Source organism: Parasteatoda tepidariorum, chromosome X2 (assembly GCF_043381705.1).
Source record: "Parasteatoda tepidariorum isolate YZ-2023 chromosome X2, CAS_Ptep_4.0, whole genome shotgun sequence".
In the NCBI taxonomy this organism is placed as follows: Eukaryota; Metazoa; Arthropoda; class Arachnida; order Araneae; family Theridiidae; genus Parasteatoda; species Parasteatoda tepidariorum.
In genome coordinates, this window is record NC_092215.1 from 48,026,326 (window position 1) to 48,041,737 (window position 15,412).

Sequence of the window (15,412 nt, forward strand, 5' to 3'; positions counted from 1 at the left end):
TTTTCATAACACCCGACTGAATTCTTGAGACCGTCCTGAGTTTGCAAAATAATTACCTGAGGTTGAACAGAATACACCTCACGTTAGTAAGAAATTACCTTTTCAACTGACGAAAAATACGCCTGAGGTAGATTTATAATAGCCTGTTAATGAATTAAGTGTAAAATGAAACACTTTAGGTTGTTGAATAAATACTTCCACAAGTATAAAAAAATAAACTTCAGGTTGATAAGTAATAATCTAAGGTTGGAAACGAAACACTTCAAAGTAGCAAATATCTACCTCTCCACAGATGTAAAATTAAACACCTCAGGTTAATACATATATACCTCTGGAGGTATATTTGAGGTATTCATTTGCCCCCTTTTCAACCTAACGACATATTTAAATAACAAACTCCTTTATATCTTTAAAAATACCTCATTTATACCTCAAAAATACTTTGATTTTTCCGTAAAGGGGGTCTTGGATCTGCTTCCTTGGGCACTAGCAATTTGCTGCTCCATAATACTAAACCCTACCGATCCATCGGGTTGATCTACATATAACAAGCTTTTTAAGTAATTTAAAGTTTTCGGAGTCTTCCGAATTCATTTGTTGTTTGTTCGTTGAAAGTTATACAAGAAGAGCAAGAATATATTGTATTGAAAACGCCATTAGTAATATTGGATCGCGCGGTTATTCAAGCATAGGCATAAAAATCAGTCGGAAGTAGTAACCGGGAAGTCTTACAACATTTAATCACTAGCGCCATCTGTGCTTTACACGGTCAACCATCCATAAGCAAGCGAGTTTCTTATGACCATCTGAGGTCACTTGTGGGACCACACATACTTGATCATATCGAAATATGAATTGATGGATTGTTTACTTTCTTGTTTATGAACTTAAAATAGACTGTCAAGACAATTTTTATTTTGGTAAGTCTTAATAATTACTTCATTTTTCTCTTGTAGCACGTGCTTAACTCTTTTGTCTGTTTTATTTTGAGTGTCATAGAAATGTGCGTTTTAAATAAAGAAATTTTTTTAAAAATTTATCGTACGTATTTTATAACAAGCATTAAAAATAGTTTCTTTTGACCGTGTTAATCTGCATAGTTTTATGCATTAGGGAAACTAGCCTATTGTACGTCCTTGGCATAGTAAAAAATTTGCTCCTTTTATCCTATTTCAACTGAAAGAACTTGTTTTGAAACATGAGCTCTTTAACTTTCTTTGAGAATCCGTTAATTAAAACATTGTTTAACATCATTTTTTTTAATCACGTGAAGAAACGCTATTCTAATTGTCAGTCCTAATTTATTATAGTTTTTAATTCAAAATGCTGACAAAAAAATTAGGAAATATATGTAAAAGGTATATAACACAAAACAACCATAATAACTTATTATAAATTTTAGTACCATCCTCAGATAAGTAATCTTGATTAAAATAGCTTTTAATTTAAAGCGAAGTATCAAATATTTAAGTTGAAAACAAAACATCAAACCAAATAATCTTTTTGTTTCCCCCAACAAATAAACTGATTTTAATTCTTCCAATTCTACATTTAGTATGATTGACTTCAATCATGATTCCTTAGATTTTGATAACTTCCTTGTTTGATTTTTTCCTCAAATATTAATTTGCAATCCTTTAAATATTTTTTTTGTGAAGATTCAGCATTATATACAAAGTATGGTAAAGATTGGTTATCTATTTAGAAATTGGTTATCTACATACTAAGACATAGTTTTAAAATTTTACTTTGAATGTGTGAATTAATAAGTGTAAAAGAGTGAAAGCATAATCCTACTACACTGGAAAGACATGCAATGGTGCCCCGGTTTAGCATTTTCTGTCAGACTAGCTTTAAAAAATGAACGAAGCGGGATATCGTAAATTATTAGTTGATATTACGGGATATCGTAAAAAAATGTAATTATTAGTTGACATTTACTAGGTAAACTACTAGAAAAAATGTGTAATATGTTTTACATGTTTTTTTTTTTTTAGATATTTGTTGAACTTTATTATGTTGATTTCATCGTAAATTAGAGCATTTTTTTCCCCTTGCAATTGTGATGCTTTATCTCTTGAATTGGACAACCCTGTTATTTAAACTAAAATGATATTATGACACACAAGTTTTTAATTGCACATTTAAATAATTACTCTTTGATAAAATTTGTGCATATTTCATTGTAAATATAAGTTGATTTTAGTCATTTTTTCGGCAGCTAGAGCCATGCATTTGCACGTGGTATTTAGAATTTGGATATCTCAATGCAATGTTGTTGCAACCAGAAACATTAAGAAAATAGGAAGAAAACTCTTATTTTTAAACTGCTAACTTTTTGTAATTTTATTAAAAAATTTTTTTTGTTGCTTAGGAGATCTTTTAAAAAGAAAACATGTTCTATTTAAAATTAATGAAACCTCAAAAAATTGAAGTAGTAGAAATGTCTGAAGTATAATACCAAATAAATATTAACTCTTATTTTACACTACAATGGTTTTGTTTTAGTTTTTGTTTAAACCCTTTAAATATTCTTTAATTAAAATATTTATTTCGATTTTAATTAATTATTAAAATCCGTTTTGTATATTTTTTTTTTACACTTTTATTCTGTGAGCATTAGTTTTTCTTTGCTAGAATTTCTATTTCTTTTTCAATATTTATCTGTAGATCTGCATACATATTTTTTTAAATAAATTAATTATTGATGAAAAGGAAAAGGCATGTTTTTTAAAAATTTTTCGAAATGTTTTTCAAAAGAAAATTTGAAAAGGCATGTTTTTTCATTTTTGAATAAATTCTAATAACTAAAAGTATACATTAATAAGTTTATTTGCAAAAACATTACTAAGTTTATTTGTAAGAAATGTAGTTCTTAGAACTCTAAAGTTTGTCATAAAAATTATCATGTTTGCCACCAACATGGTTAAACATATGTTCCTCTCTTTGTTAGTCCAACTGCTGTGTAAATGGCCCTTCGCTGAAAGAGGCTGTGCACACTTAATAGAGCATCGTCATTGTAAACTTTACGCAATTTTTCCTTAACTTGACATACAATTTTCCTTTTACTGAAGTAAAATAGCAGAATTTGGCACAAATAAGCACTTTGATCTTCCATGTTCAACGAGCTGTCAAATCTCCAAAACTCAGCAAAACAGCTTAATTCGTTTTTTACAATGAAGCTTAAACTGTCAGCTATCCCTAAATATTACTATTGCAAATGCTTTAAGTATTTCTGAAACTGCACTACAGCAATCTGTCGTGGGGAAAAAAACGCAATAACTTTTTACTCCACTCGATATATAGGATGAATTTGTGCAAATTATCATGTGAGCAATAAAGGGAAGACTTAAATGCACGATTTTAATGTATAATATATCATATGCATAATATCACTTTAAAAATCTTTTTTATTTAAAACAAATGAAAAAAAGGGATGGATAAATAGACCACAATGATTCTTAATTATTTTGCTATAAATCTTGATGAGTAACAGAGTTTTCACTCAGACATGTTTTTTAAAATTTAGTGATCTTGTGAAATAAACTGAAAAAAAAAAAAAAATAGAATTTCCTACCTATCTTTTAAATTCTTGCAATTTCGGAATTAAATGTTATATTATCAATTTGAAATTCTAGCTGAAGTCAATCATTATGGAAATTTTTTTTATTCTCAAAACTTGAAAAGAAAAACTGCGAGCATTTCTTCCTATTACATATGTATGAAAGGCATCTTTTAAAATAGATCTGATAGAAATTTCTTCTTGCATGAACTGCTTTGACATTGGTGCTGTGTATAAATTTAATGAGAGCTGAAAATGTTAAGACTAACTTAGTTTTATTTGTTAAGAATCTGAATTTATCTAATCCTGTGTAAAAACTTGGGCAAGTAAAAATTTGAATATTATTATTTTTGTTTTAATTTTTTAGTCTATTACTTTTCTTTTACTTTGAATCGTCTCACAACTGTTTACTACAGTTGCTGTAGAAAAAATTTGGGGGTACATATATTATTTTAAAATTTATAGATGAATTCTAAGTGTCTAAACTTTAGTGGCACACTGTACAATCATTCTATCGAAAAAGCTCTGCATGTGAGTAAATTATTAGATCATAGCCATTAGATCCTAATCATTGACTTTAGAAAATATCATTAAATTGTGCTACTTGGAAGAATTTCGTGTTGCCATAACTATTTGAATGGCTTTTAAAATGTTGTAATTTGATTTTAATTTTTCTGTCGTGCATTCATACTTTTTAAAATTTCTAATTTAATTAAATTTAATTAAAATTTCAAAAAGTTTTAAATGTTAACTTTTTTGGCTCTGAATTTAGTTGCATTTTACATATATGGTATGAAAAAAAATTATTCCTATTTTCTAATTACCAAATGTCCTTTTTCTTGAAATTATTTCTTCTAAAAAACTATTTTTTCTTCTAGGTTAGAATGTAGAGGATGTCTTTAAAGGACCAATTCCAAATGAAAAACAGGGGTGATTCTGTACCACTACATTATATCTCAAGTAGTGGTACATCCATCCTTCCTACAAAGAAACGTATAGGCACTTTAGGTAAGGCACTTTTATTATTTTACTGCCCATATCATTACATTTGTTTCCCTTTGGCTTAATGATATAGGGGAGAGAATAATTTTAACAAAATAAAAAATTGTAATAGTGATTAGTATGAAACCTATAAACACAGATAATTTTACAAGTGTTTAACTATTATTTGAACAGTGAATAGTTTTTTTTTTTTAGAATAGAATATGAATAAAAAAAGGCAGTGTTTTTAAGGAATGGGTGCTTATTTTTACTAAAAAGGGCAATGCCTGCACATTTATAGGGATCAAGAGGCAGACAGGGTAGGCCGCCCTTCTAAAAATGCTAAGGAAGGACACTGCATAAGCATAAATAAAGAAGCAGCAGAACAAAATCAAATAAAAAATATATTAAATACATTTAGAAGAAGAAAATTTAATTTTGGAGTTTTTTTTCAGACTGAGTTTTTATTTTCACCAGTGTTTAAATGTTTTTACATATTTTTTAATTTCATTAATAACCCTCGTATATCTTATATTTTCAAGCATAAGCCTTGCAATCCAATGCAAAATAGAGTTATCTCAATGGGCGAAGAGCATCATAAAATATGTAAAATAATAAGAAGTGTGTGCCTCTCGGTGGGCAGATGAGACCCATAGATATTCGCCATTCATGGCAACAAGTTCTCCACACAAAATCCAGTAAGCACAGTGTAATAATCAGCAAGTCCATGTTTACGGCAATGTTTTAAATTTTTCGTATCTATCATTTGTAATGTATGATTTCATGAGAAACAATCAATCAAGGTTCTACTGTATTTATTATTTGTTTAATTTTTTTTAAAAAATTAGTTGATTAAATTCCTGTCATATCTAAAAAAATGTATGGATTTATGTTTAAAGTAGATTAAGACATGAAATGGATAATTTTTGTAGTGGAAGTAATAATTGCAATCTTTTTCAGATGTTGTAAATCCTATGGAACAAGAATCTCTACTTGATCCAGTAAGGTTAGCACCTTGTTGGGAATCTCGGCATGACGACTTTAAAACTCCTATTGCTGAAAATCCACCTACAGATAGGCAAGTCTAAGTTATTTAATCTTAAAAGCACATCTATAATTTTAAACAAGAAACTAAAATATTAAGCTTTTCAAAAAATCTTTAAGGGTGAACCAACTGTTTGTAATGCTTGGTAAAGAAAAACTTAATTTATTAAATTTTCCTATCTTGAAATTTTCTATCATGCATAGGTGGAGTTATATACTCATTCACTGTTTTTTGACTATGGCTTTAATATGATGGAGTGTGAAGGCTTTTAGGAATAGTTCCCCTCTTTTATGAAATCTCATCAATCATTAATTAGCATAAAAAATAAGAAATTTTTTATTTGTTCAATCAGTCTGTGTTTCATCTGTTGTACATATAGGTAAGACCAGGTAGCTAAGATTCAAAAGCCTGTTGGAGCTAAACTGTTTAACCTACCTAGAAACAGTTCGATTTAATCGTGGAATTCTTTGTTTACTTGTGCTTAATTTTTGAAAAATTCATAGATGCACTACTTTTTTGATGATTTTTTTTTTTTGAAAAGTCTATTCACCCACTCTTATCCTACTATACATCATTATTATATAAACTATCAATGTCTGGTGTGTTTTAATCTTCTTTATCGGAAAAAAATATCGAATAAAAATTTTGTTCTTCTATTTTTTTTTATTGTTGATAAAACTGTTTTGCTATATTGGTTTTTCATATAATTCTCTTTTTTGGTAGTTTTGTTTTGAGGTTTTCCTTTTATGTTTTATGAGTCACTTCAGAACAATTATCTGTTAATTGATAGCACATTTTTTAATGTTTTTTCTTTATCCTGATATTTTAAGTCTACTTTATATCATAATTATAGTACCTGGTCATACTCCAGCATGCTGTACCTGTTCTTACCTTGGAAGCATAGGTTAGCAAAACAAAATACAGCACAGAACCCGTTATCTGGAAATCAGTAAACCGAAAAACCGGAACGAAATTCGATAAATTTTTCCGCCATTTTTTAAAAAAAATTTTTTTTTCGCTCATAAGATTTTAGGATATTTCTTTCTTTTTTGAAAGATGTTTACCTTACCATCATTTTGGAAATAATCATTAGTGTATTACTTTGTTTTTTCAAGATTATTTCCAAATATTTCTTTTTTTAGTTGGGTTTAACAATAAAAAAAAAGGGCTTTTTGTCGCGATTCAGAAAACCGGAACAAACCGGTTATCCGGAATAGCGATGGTCCCGATAATCGGTTCCCTACTGTATCATGCTATTACTGAACTAAATCTTTTTGGATTCTCTCTGGGCTAGAGTTTGAATCCTCACTAAATGAAGCTGGGCTGGGAAGAATTTTTTTTTACTGTAATGACCAACTGATAAGACTAGTTTAAAAACAAAAGATTATTAAAGAGCTAACATAGTAAAACAAATTTTTTTACCCAGATGCCTTGAATTAACTGCAGAAACAATATGGCAGCTCCTTCTTACCTTGTGAAATGTTCGCTAAAAAACAACTCACTAGAATCGAAGCACTCAGTCTTCCCTATAACAAATGAGGAAGAAAATATGTTGTCTTCGGACAACATAAAAGGAGAGCTATTCCATTTGTTTATACTTGCCTTAAAATTTCACCAATTAATTGCATTTTTGGTCTTATTTCTTTAAGCAAGGATTTTGTTTAAATATAGAGTATTATGTTACTTGTTCGGCTTTCAATATCCAGACACATCACTATCAAATCATAGCGTTCTAAAACTTTATCATTAAGGAATAAACAATATATATTGGAAATTTTTTTTGTTGAGCTTTTTAGAGTGGGCAAAGTAATAGTAATTCGATTATGTATGATATTATGATGCGTTAATATATTTCTGAGAAGACCCATATCGGGCAAGACGGTATTCAGTCCCCAGCAATCACTACTGCTGCCACGTGAACTGCTTGAATCTGGAGCAGTCATTGGGTTAAGAAATATTTAACCAAATAAGGAATATGATAGCTATAAAAGAGGAGTGTTTTTATCTTTTTCTAATGTGTTTAATTAATATTAATTATCCGTTTAATAGCTGTAGGCAATAAGGGTTTTGTAATTTAACCTGTATTTTCTAATTTAACTAAAAACTGGAATATTGATTCCAATTAATCTATCTAATTTTGTCATTTTATCATGAATTACGTATGGATTTTCTGTGTTGTAGTTTTAAATTAAGAGTTTTATCTAAGTATTACTTTTTTTGGTATTTAGTAGTAATTTTATGAGTAATTTTGTTAATATTATATACCTATGCTTAATTAAGTAGTATATGCACTTTATAATTGCGCTTATTTGAATTTCACAAGCATCTGTGTTATTGTACTACGGGTAACTAGTTTGGGAAGTTTCCACATCTGTAATTATACAGAGTGTTTATAAAGTCCCGGACCCATTTTGATGTTTAATAACTCATAAAATAATAAAGATAGATTAAAATTAATAACATAAATGGTTAGATAGACTCGAAAAGTTTCATGGCCCTTGTCAATGAACTTCCACGTGTATCCCCATCGTCGCACGGAGAATATCAAGTCAATAGTCAATTTTACGCCAGGTAGTGGCAAGCATGTCACCTGATATAACGTCGCTTGACTTTTGGGGGGATTTATAAAGGACAATGTTTACAGGAGGATCGTGTCGAACATTGATGACCTAAAGGCCAGAATTACAGCCGCAGTAGCCCTGTGGATGCCGACCTGCTTGCCGCTACCTGACGTGAAATTGACTATCGACTTGATATTCTCCATGCGACGAAGGGGGCACACGTGGAAGTTCATTGACAAGGGTCATGAAACTTTTTGAGTCTATCTAACCATTTATGTTATTAATTTTAATCTACCTTTATTATTTTATGAGTTATTAAACATCAAAATGGGTCCGGAACTTTATAAACACCATGTATATTTTACCATGTAAATACAAAATGTTCCAATTTGGTTTTTCATTTTGAACAAATGATTGAAAACACATTGATGTTCAGCCTGTATTAATTTTAGAGCTAGAGTAAAAGTAGAACAAAAGCTCACTGTTACGTTATCCCATTTCTCTTCATTCTAAACAAAGTCTTCTGTCACTAGTTTCCTCTCTTTTGATAAATTTGGTCGAGGGTAAAGGGCACTGTGTGAAAGTTGAGATGATTTTTCTTTTTCTTGTCGTTTTCTTTGTTTTCATGTTTTGTAGTGGCAATAGAGGGGAATTAAAAGCTTCGGAAGTGTTAAGATTAGTAGAACAGTTATGTAGTGGCCCATTTTATGACAAGAATTTGCTAGATTAAAACTCATGTTAGAATTGTTTTTGGGGACAATTAGTTTAATAATTGCAAATTATAGGTGTGATTTTTTAATTTCTTTAATCAGCAATAAAATAAATCAATAACATTAGTCTATATTTCTCCATCTTTTCTGACAGGTTATTTCTAAAGAAATTTTTTACAGGATCTGACAAATTTCAAAGTTGTATATTGAATAATTCCAAGAAACTGAAACTGATAGATATACTTAATGATATAACACTTTATTTGCTTAAAAAAATAAAGATAATAAGTCGTCATGTTTCGAGAGTCAGTTTGCCAGTGAAAATAGGGAAAATAAAGCTAAAAAACAAAACTTGAAAGTCTGTGGTAGCCGTGAAAGATATGAAAATCTTGTTAACACAGTTCGCATAGGTGTAGAGCAATTTTTTTCATTATCAACTAATATAAATAGTTCATACATACATTGAATTTTAAATGTTTATGACTTTATCATAGTGTGGCACATAATGGAGACACACCCCTTTTTTTCAATTGCACTTTGTCCTGATTTGCTTTCCTCAGCTGCTGTGTATCTTTCTAGTTTTGCTTTTTCTCCTTTATTTTTCTTTATCTGTTTCACTTTCGGCTCTTGCATTTTTTTAGTTTTGTTTTTGCCCTTATTTTCCAACTTTAAGTTTTCCGGATCAAATCACTTTTGTTTTCCTCATTCATGTCTAGCTAGACTTGAGAATGCATGCTTATTTTTGAGCTTTTAAAACACATAGATTTTTATTACAATCTTCATATTTTTTTAAAGTTTTATATCATAAAGTATATTACTATTAGACTGATTGTTTTGATAATGCCAAACAAAAAATTTATGTTAGCCTGTTCTTGCATCAAAAAAAAAAAAAAAAAAAGGAATACTTTTGGTAATGCTAGAAATTGGGATCTGATTAAGGTGTCAATAGCCTGGGCCATCTGGGGTGTCGTCGTAAGTTTTTAAATATCTTTTCAAAATTATAATTAGCAGTAAGTTACAACTGTTGCAAATCATTATTTTGACCAATATTTTGTTAGTCAAATTTTAAAGACTTGGCTATTTACATAAATTAATAAAAATAAATGCACTTATGAATTTACTATTATAATTTTAAAATTTATAAAATAAGCAAATGCTGCAAGAATAATTATAAAGGCAAAAGCAATTTCCAAAAAGAATTGAACAGAAGTTTAAAGGAAGCTTACTGTTAAAAGAAAATGCTGTAGAAACTTTTGCAAACAAATATTATTTGAAACTTTTTATTCATGCCTTAACCCCTTCTGGACTAGCAGAATGAGAGAAACGCACTTCCCTAGGCACCCATCTTCCAAGAGTATATGTACCAATATGCCATGTAATATGATAGTTACTCTTAAAACTCAGTGGTGCAATAGCCCATAGAGGGCCATGTTCTACTGTGCACATCCCAGTTTTCTTGTCCTTTGGGCTCTGAGGTGCAAGAGTAAATGTTCCAGTTGGGTGGTCAGCCCAACACGAAGCCCCTAGTGTTTAACTCCCAAGCCTGCTTGATACTCCTTTTATCGACCCAATAAAGGGCTGAAATGCTGAGTCAACCTTCCCTGGCCCGAGGATATATGATAGTACTAGATAGTATATAGTACTGTTTTGAAATCACATTTATTAACTGCTACTCATCTATTTGGCCTTTAATTTTATTCTTAATTGCGTATAATCAGATTGAACTTATAATTTAAATTTAACAACAAAGACAAGAAAGCCTTTTCATTTTTACTTAGCCTCCTACACGCTCATGTACAGTGCACAAGAAAAGGGCCATCCTGAATAACTTTCGATCTAATGATCGGATTTTCGCATTGTCACGATCTAGGACAGTGGTTCCCAACCTTTTGTGGACCATCGCCCCCCTCTTAAGGTTGGCTGACACACATCGCCCCTTTCTCTTTTTGCTCAAAAACCATTCATTGTTGCTTGTGAGCAACCAAACCCTAAGTTATATTTGATTTTAATTTAAATTGTAATATAAATAAGGAGACAATTTCACCCTGCCATTTTTATTAATTACTAAACAAATTTTACATCTTTTTTTTTCAAAAAGAAATGATATTTAATACGAAATATTCAAAACAAAAGTACATTTTTTTAAAATTCATATTTTAATGTAATCAAGAAAAAGTTAAAACGTTAACAACTATAATTTGAGAAAAAATTGAAGAGTGAGAAAGTACATTTTTACCACTGCCCTGTGCTTGGTGTATTTCAGTTAAAGCTTGAATGTCAGGTTTTATGTTCGTCAGATTTAAATGCAGGTCTCCTTTGAAGCAAATGTCCAACCTATATCTTTGCTTTGTAAGAAGCTGCAAGACAGAACTAAATCCTCTCTCCACTAAATATGTTGACGGGAACGAGATGAGGAGCGGCTCAGTTTGTTTCCACAATTGTGGATAAGTGTCCATAAGCTTTACCCAAGCTAACTCGTAACCGTATTTTTTAAAGACGACTTTAGCCTCACAGTCATACTTCAAATCTAAAAACTCAGTCTGCAAAGAGGAAGTGAGCTTATCCACAACTTCGAAAGAGAAAGGATCGAAAATCCAATCCGGAATTTATAATTTCATCAAATCTTTAAATCTTGATTCCGTATCAGTTTTTAACTGGTCAAGGTGATCAGTAAAAATTAAGATTTTATTTTCGAGAATCTCGATATCTGCCATTGAACACTTTTTCAATGTTGGAAATTGCATTAGCTCTTTGCGACCAATATTTGACTTGGCGATGAATGAAGATATGATTCCCTTAGCCTTGATAATGTTCATTTTATTTCCTTGAACTTTTACGCTGATTTCGATCATTTTTTCAAAAATTTCCGTGAGGTACGCAGTTTCCAACTTGCGTTGCTTCAAACTCTCACTTAAAACAGGATCAGTGGTGTCGAGTCAAACAATTTGAAGAAACGGCGCAAACAGTTTCGTTTTGAAAGCCATCTCACATCTGTATGTAGGAGCAAGCGTTCGAAATTTACATCATTTTCACGGCAAAGTTCTCGGAACAAACGGTCAGTGAGAGAATTAGCTTTGTTTTTATTGATGCCAGAAATAAAGAATTGTAAAGTGTCATGCAGGGCACCACTCAACTTTTTTGCAGCCAAATGTTGACGATGGATGACACAATGACTGGTGATGACCTCCGGTAGTTCTTTTTTAAGGTGCGCCAGAAGCCCATTAGGACAACCAGACATGGCAGGAGCATCATCTGTTCATAAGCACTTACATTTGTAAGAGCTTATTCCTCAAAATAGTCTTTGACCAATTTAAAAATCGACAATTCTTTTGTATCAGTGATCAAAGTTCTTGTAAACAACATTTCCTCGTTAATCTCCTTACTCTCATTTATGAATCTCACGTAAGCTAATACAATAACTTTGTTATCTATCACAGTTGATTCATCAATCTGCAATGCAAATTTACCTTCTTTCAAAAATTTGATGAGTTTTGATTCAACGTCTACGGCCGTCTCATCAATACGCCTGGGAACAGTGTTATTGCTCAGAGGTTTTATCTTATTGCTCGATCTCTCACCCAACATGATTTCAACAATTTTTTTAGTAGCAGGTAAAATAAGAGTTTACCAATTATGTGACGTTTAGAGTTATATAAATGTTTCGCCTATAAATCCGTTTCTCCTATTACATGCCTTTTAAAATCGGAGGGCAGGGAATGAGACGAGGGAGGAACATTTGAGGAGAAGAAGGTATATAGAAGACCATGATTTTAAACAAAAGAGAATTCTTGAAGGTCAGATTTTCGCCTGCGATACCAAAACGTATGACGAAAACTATCCTGAACTTTAATTTTTTTAATTTTTAACTATCGTAATTCTTTGTCTACAGCAGAACCATAAGTTCCATACATGTTTTCAATTTTGATCTCAAATAGCTTTTGTTATTAATATTATAAGCAGTTTTTATCTTTTGAAAACTCGTCGCCCCCTGATCGCCCCCCTTTAGGATTATCACCCCCTTGAGGAGCTCTATCGCCCCCAGGTTGGGAACCACTGATCTAGGACTTTATCTACATGGCTCGGGGTGACCTCAAATACACTAATTAATGAGTGCAGACGATATTTTAGTTTACGAAATCAGACACAAAAAGGTACTTTATCTTAATAAACATACTTTTCGGATTTCTGACCCCCAAAATATAGGCGGTTGCCTCTATCTGAGAAATATGGTCCAAATAGTTTAGTCAGGTGAACTATGAAAAGTTTAAGCCCCTTAGTGTGTAGTGAGTTGAAAATTTTTTACACACAATTATAAAATTCGTTTATCAAGGCTATTTTCATGCAAAAAATAAATTTTAGTAAATATTTATTATTTTTTTATTTTATTTAATAATAGTCGAAAAAATTTGAATCTTAAGGTATACGATTTCTTGACGTCATTTTAAAGTATGTCATTTTACATGGCAAAATACAAAATTAGAGCGAAAGCGTTTGGATAGCTCCTGAGAAATCTGGTTTTAATTATACGACTTTTTTGAAATTCTATTTCTCAGAAACTATTCAACCGATTTCGCTCAAATTTTATATTTTGTCATATAAAACTAGGTTTTTTTAAAATAATCCAAAAAATTGTATACCTTACAATTCAAAATTCTTTTGACCTTTAAAAAAAAACAAAAAAAAAACTGATAAATATTTACTGAGTGTTTTTTTTTTGGCATGGAATTATCTTTGGATAAACTAATTTTATAATTGTGTGTAATATTCTTTTAATTCGCTTAAAAAGTCCTCGAGACATAGTGAAAAGGTAAAATTAACATTAAAGGGTCCAAACTTTAGAGTGTTCTTCTGACCAAACTACTGAAGCAATATTTAACAGATGGCGGCTACTCCCTATATTTTGTCGGTAAGAAATCCGAATCCGTCAAAAAATAGTTTATGCAGAGGAAGTACGTTTTTGTGTCTGGTTTCATAACCTTAAATTATTGTCTGCGCTTATTAATTGGCATATTTGAGGTTACCCCCTCGAACTATTAAGATTGAGCCCTAGAAAATAAAAATTCGATCATTATATCAAAAGTTATTGAGGGTAGTCCGGTTTTTTTTCAATCTCCAATTCAGTACCCCAGAGGTATTTATTTGTTATGGGAACATGGCGGACTTTGTGACCCGACAGATTTAACGTGCACCAGTCACCATTTACTACTTGGGAGTCTTCGGCCGGCTGGATTCGAACTCCCGTTCTCACAAACGTAAGTCCAGCGCCCTGCAAGAGATCCAGTAAATTAATTATTAGATATTACACTAAATGCCTCAGCCGAGACGGCTCAAGGGATAGAGCATTCGCCTTCCAATGAGGCGAACCGGGTTCGAATTCCAGTCGATACGAATTCCGCATCCGGCTTGCGCCGACCACATTGCTGACGTGAAATATCCTCAGTGGTAGACGGATCATGGGTTAAAGTCCCCTTGCCGCCAGGCTAACCGTGGGAGGGTCTCGTGGTCTTCCTCTCCATGTAAGACAAATGCGTGTTAGCTTCATTAAAAAGTCCTCCACGAAGGCAAATTTCGCCCCATACTCGATCCAGGAGTTCCCTTGTCTTCTTGATTGGGCTTAAAATTACAAGGCTACGGATTTGAACATTAGTAGTCGTAAACCCATAAAATTGGGTCGGCTGTTCAACGACGGTTATAAAATAAAATGCCTCCCTCAACTTTAAGATCTACTTTTATGTAAGGAGGCTCCCGATTTCTACATAGCCCATCATTTTGCTCCTTCAATGAAAATTTTAAAATAACTGATCGAAAACTATTCTTTTGGCATTTTCTTCCACAATTAATATTTATTTTTCAAATTTGTAAGTTTCCGAAATAGCTGATTTTTCAAATATGAATTAAAAAGTTTCAGAAATATACTAAAAATAATTTTAAATGTATTGGTTAATTAGACAAAATATTAGTCCAAATGCTTTTTTTATTTCATGCTAACCAAACAAAAAAGAATTAACTGTAGGACTTTAAAAACATAATGTGATTACTTTAAAATTTGATCTAAAAATAATTAACTTAATAGAGTTCCATGATATTTATTGTCTATCAAAGGAAACAAAATTACAATTCAAAAAACCATCAAATATAACAAAATTATTGCAATACCGAATGCCAGGTCAAAAGGGAAGGTAACGGTCAGGCACTGATAATTTATGTTGAGGGTCTTATAACAGCAAAAAGAGATTTAATATAATATTTAGACTGATGAAAGTATAGCTCTGCCTACATAATATGGTTACCATAAGAGGTAAAAATATTAAAAGCTGATCAATTCATTTTGAAAAGTATTACTTATTGTTATTTTTTTTAACTCTGAAATTTTTCAGACATTTTTATTTATATCACTATTGTTATATTGAATTAATTTTCATTCATAAGTTTTCAAGGTTTTTCACTTTGTATCACAAATTACCCCTGCTTAATATCATGATGTTTGGTGATAGTTTTGTCGGCAGTCTACCTTTTCGTATGGTTTTTCAAATTCTGATATTTTTAATGCGAT

General features: G+C 31.1%; 1 protein-coding gene across 1 annotated transcript in view; it reads left to right on the forward strand.

The window, feature by feature from the left end:
- Nucleotides 1-755: 755 nt before the first annotated feature.
- The window catches only part of LOC107449511 (Equilibrative nucleoside transporter 2), a 73,514-nt gene continuing 58,857 nt past the window's right edge, over nucleotides 756-15,412 (forward strand). Inside the window, exons 1-3 of the mRNA XM_016065042.4 lie at nucleotides 756-920; nucleotides 4,441-4,570; nucleotides 5,504-5,621. Coding sequence (XP_015920528.1) covers nucleotides 4,456-4,570; nucleotides 5,504-5,621 — 233 coding nt within the window. The 5' untranslated portion in view covers nucleotides 756-920; nucleotides 4,441-4,455. The remainder of the gene's footprint in view (nucleotides 921-4,440; nucleotides 4,571-5,503; nucleotides 5,622-15,412) is intronic.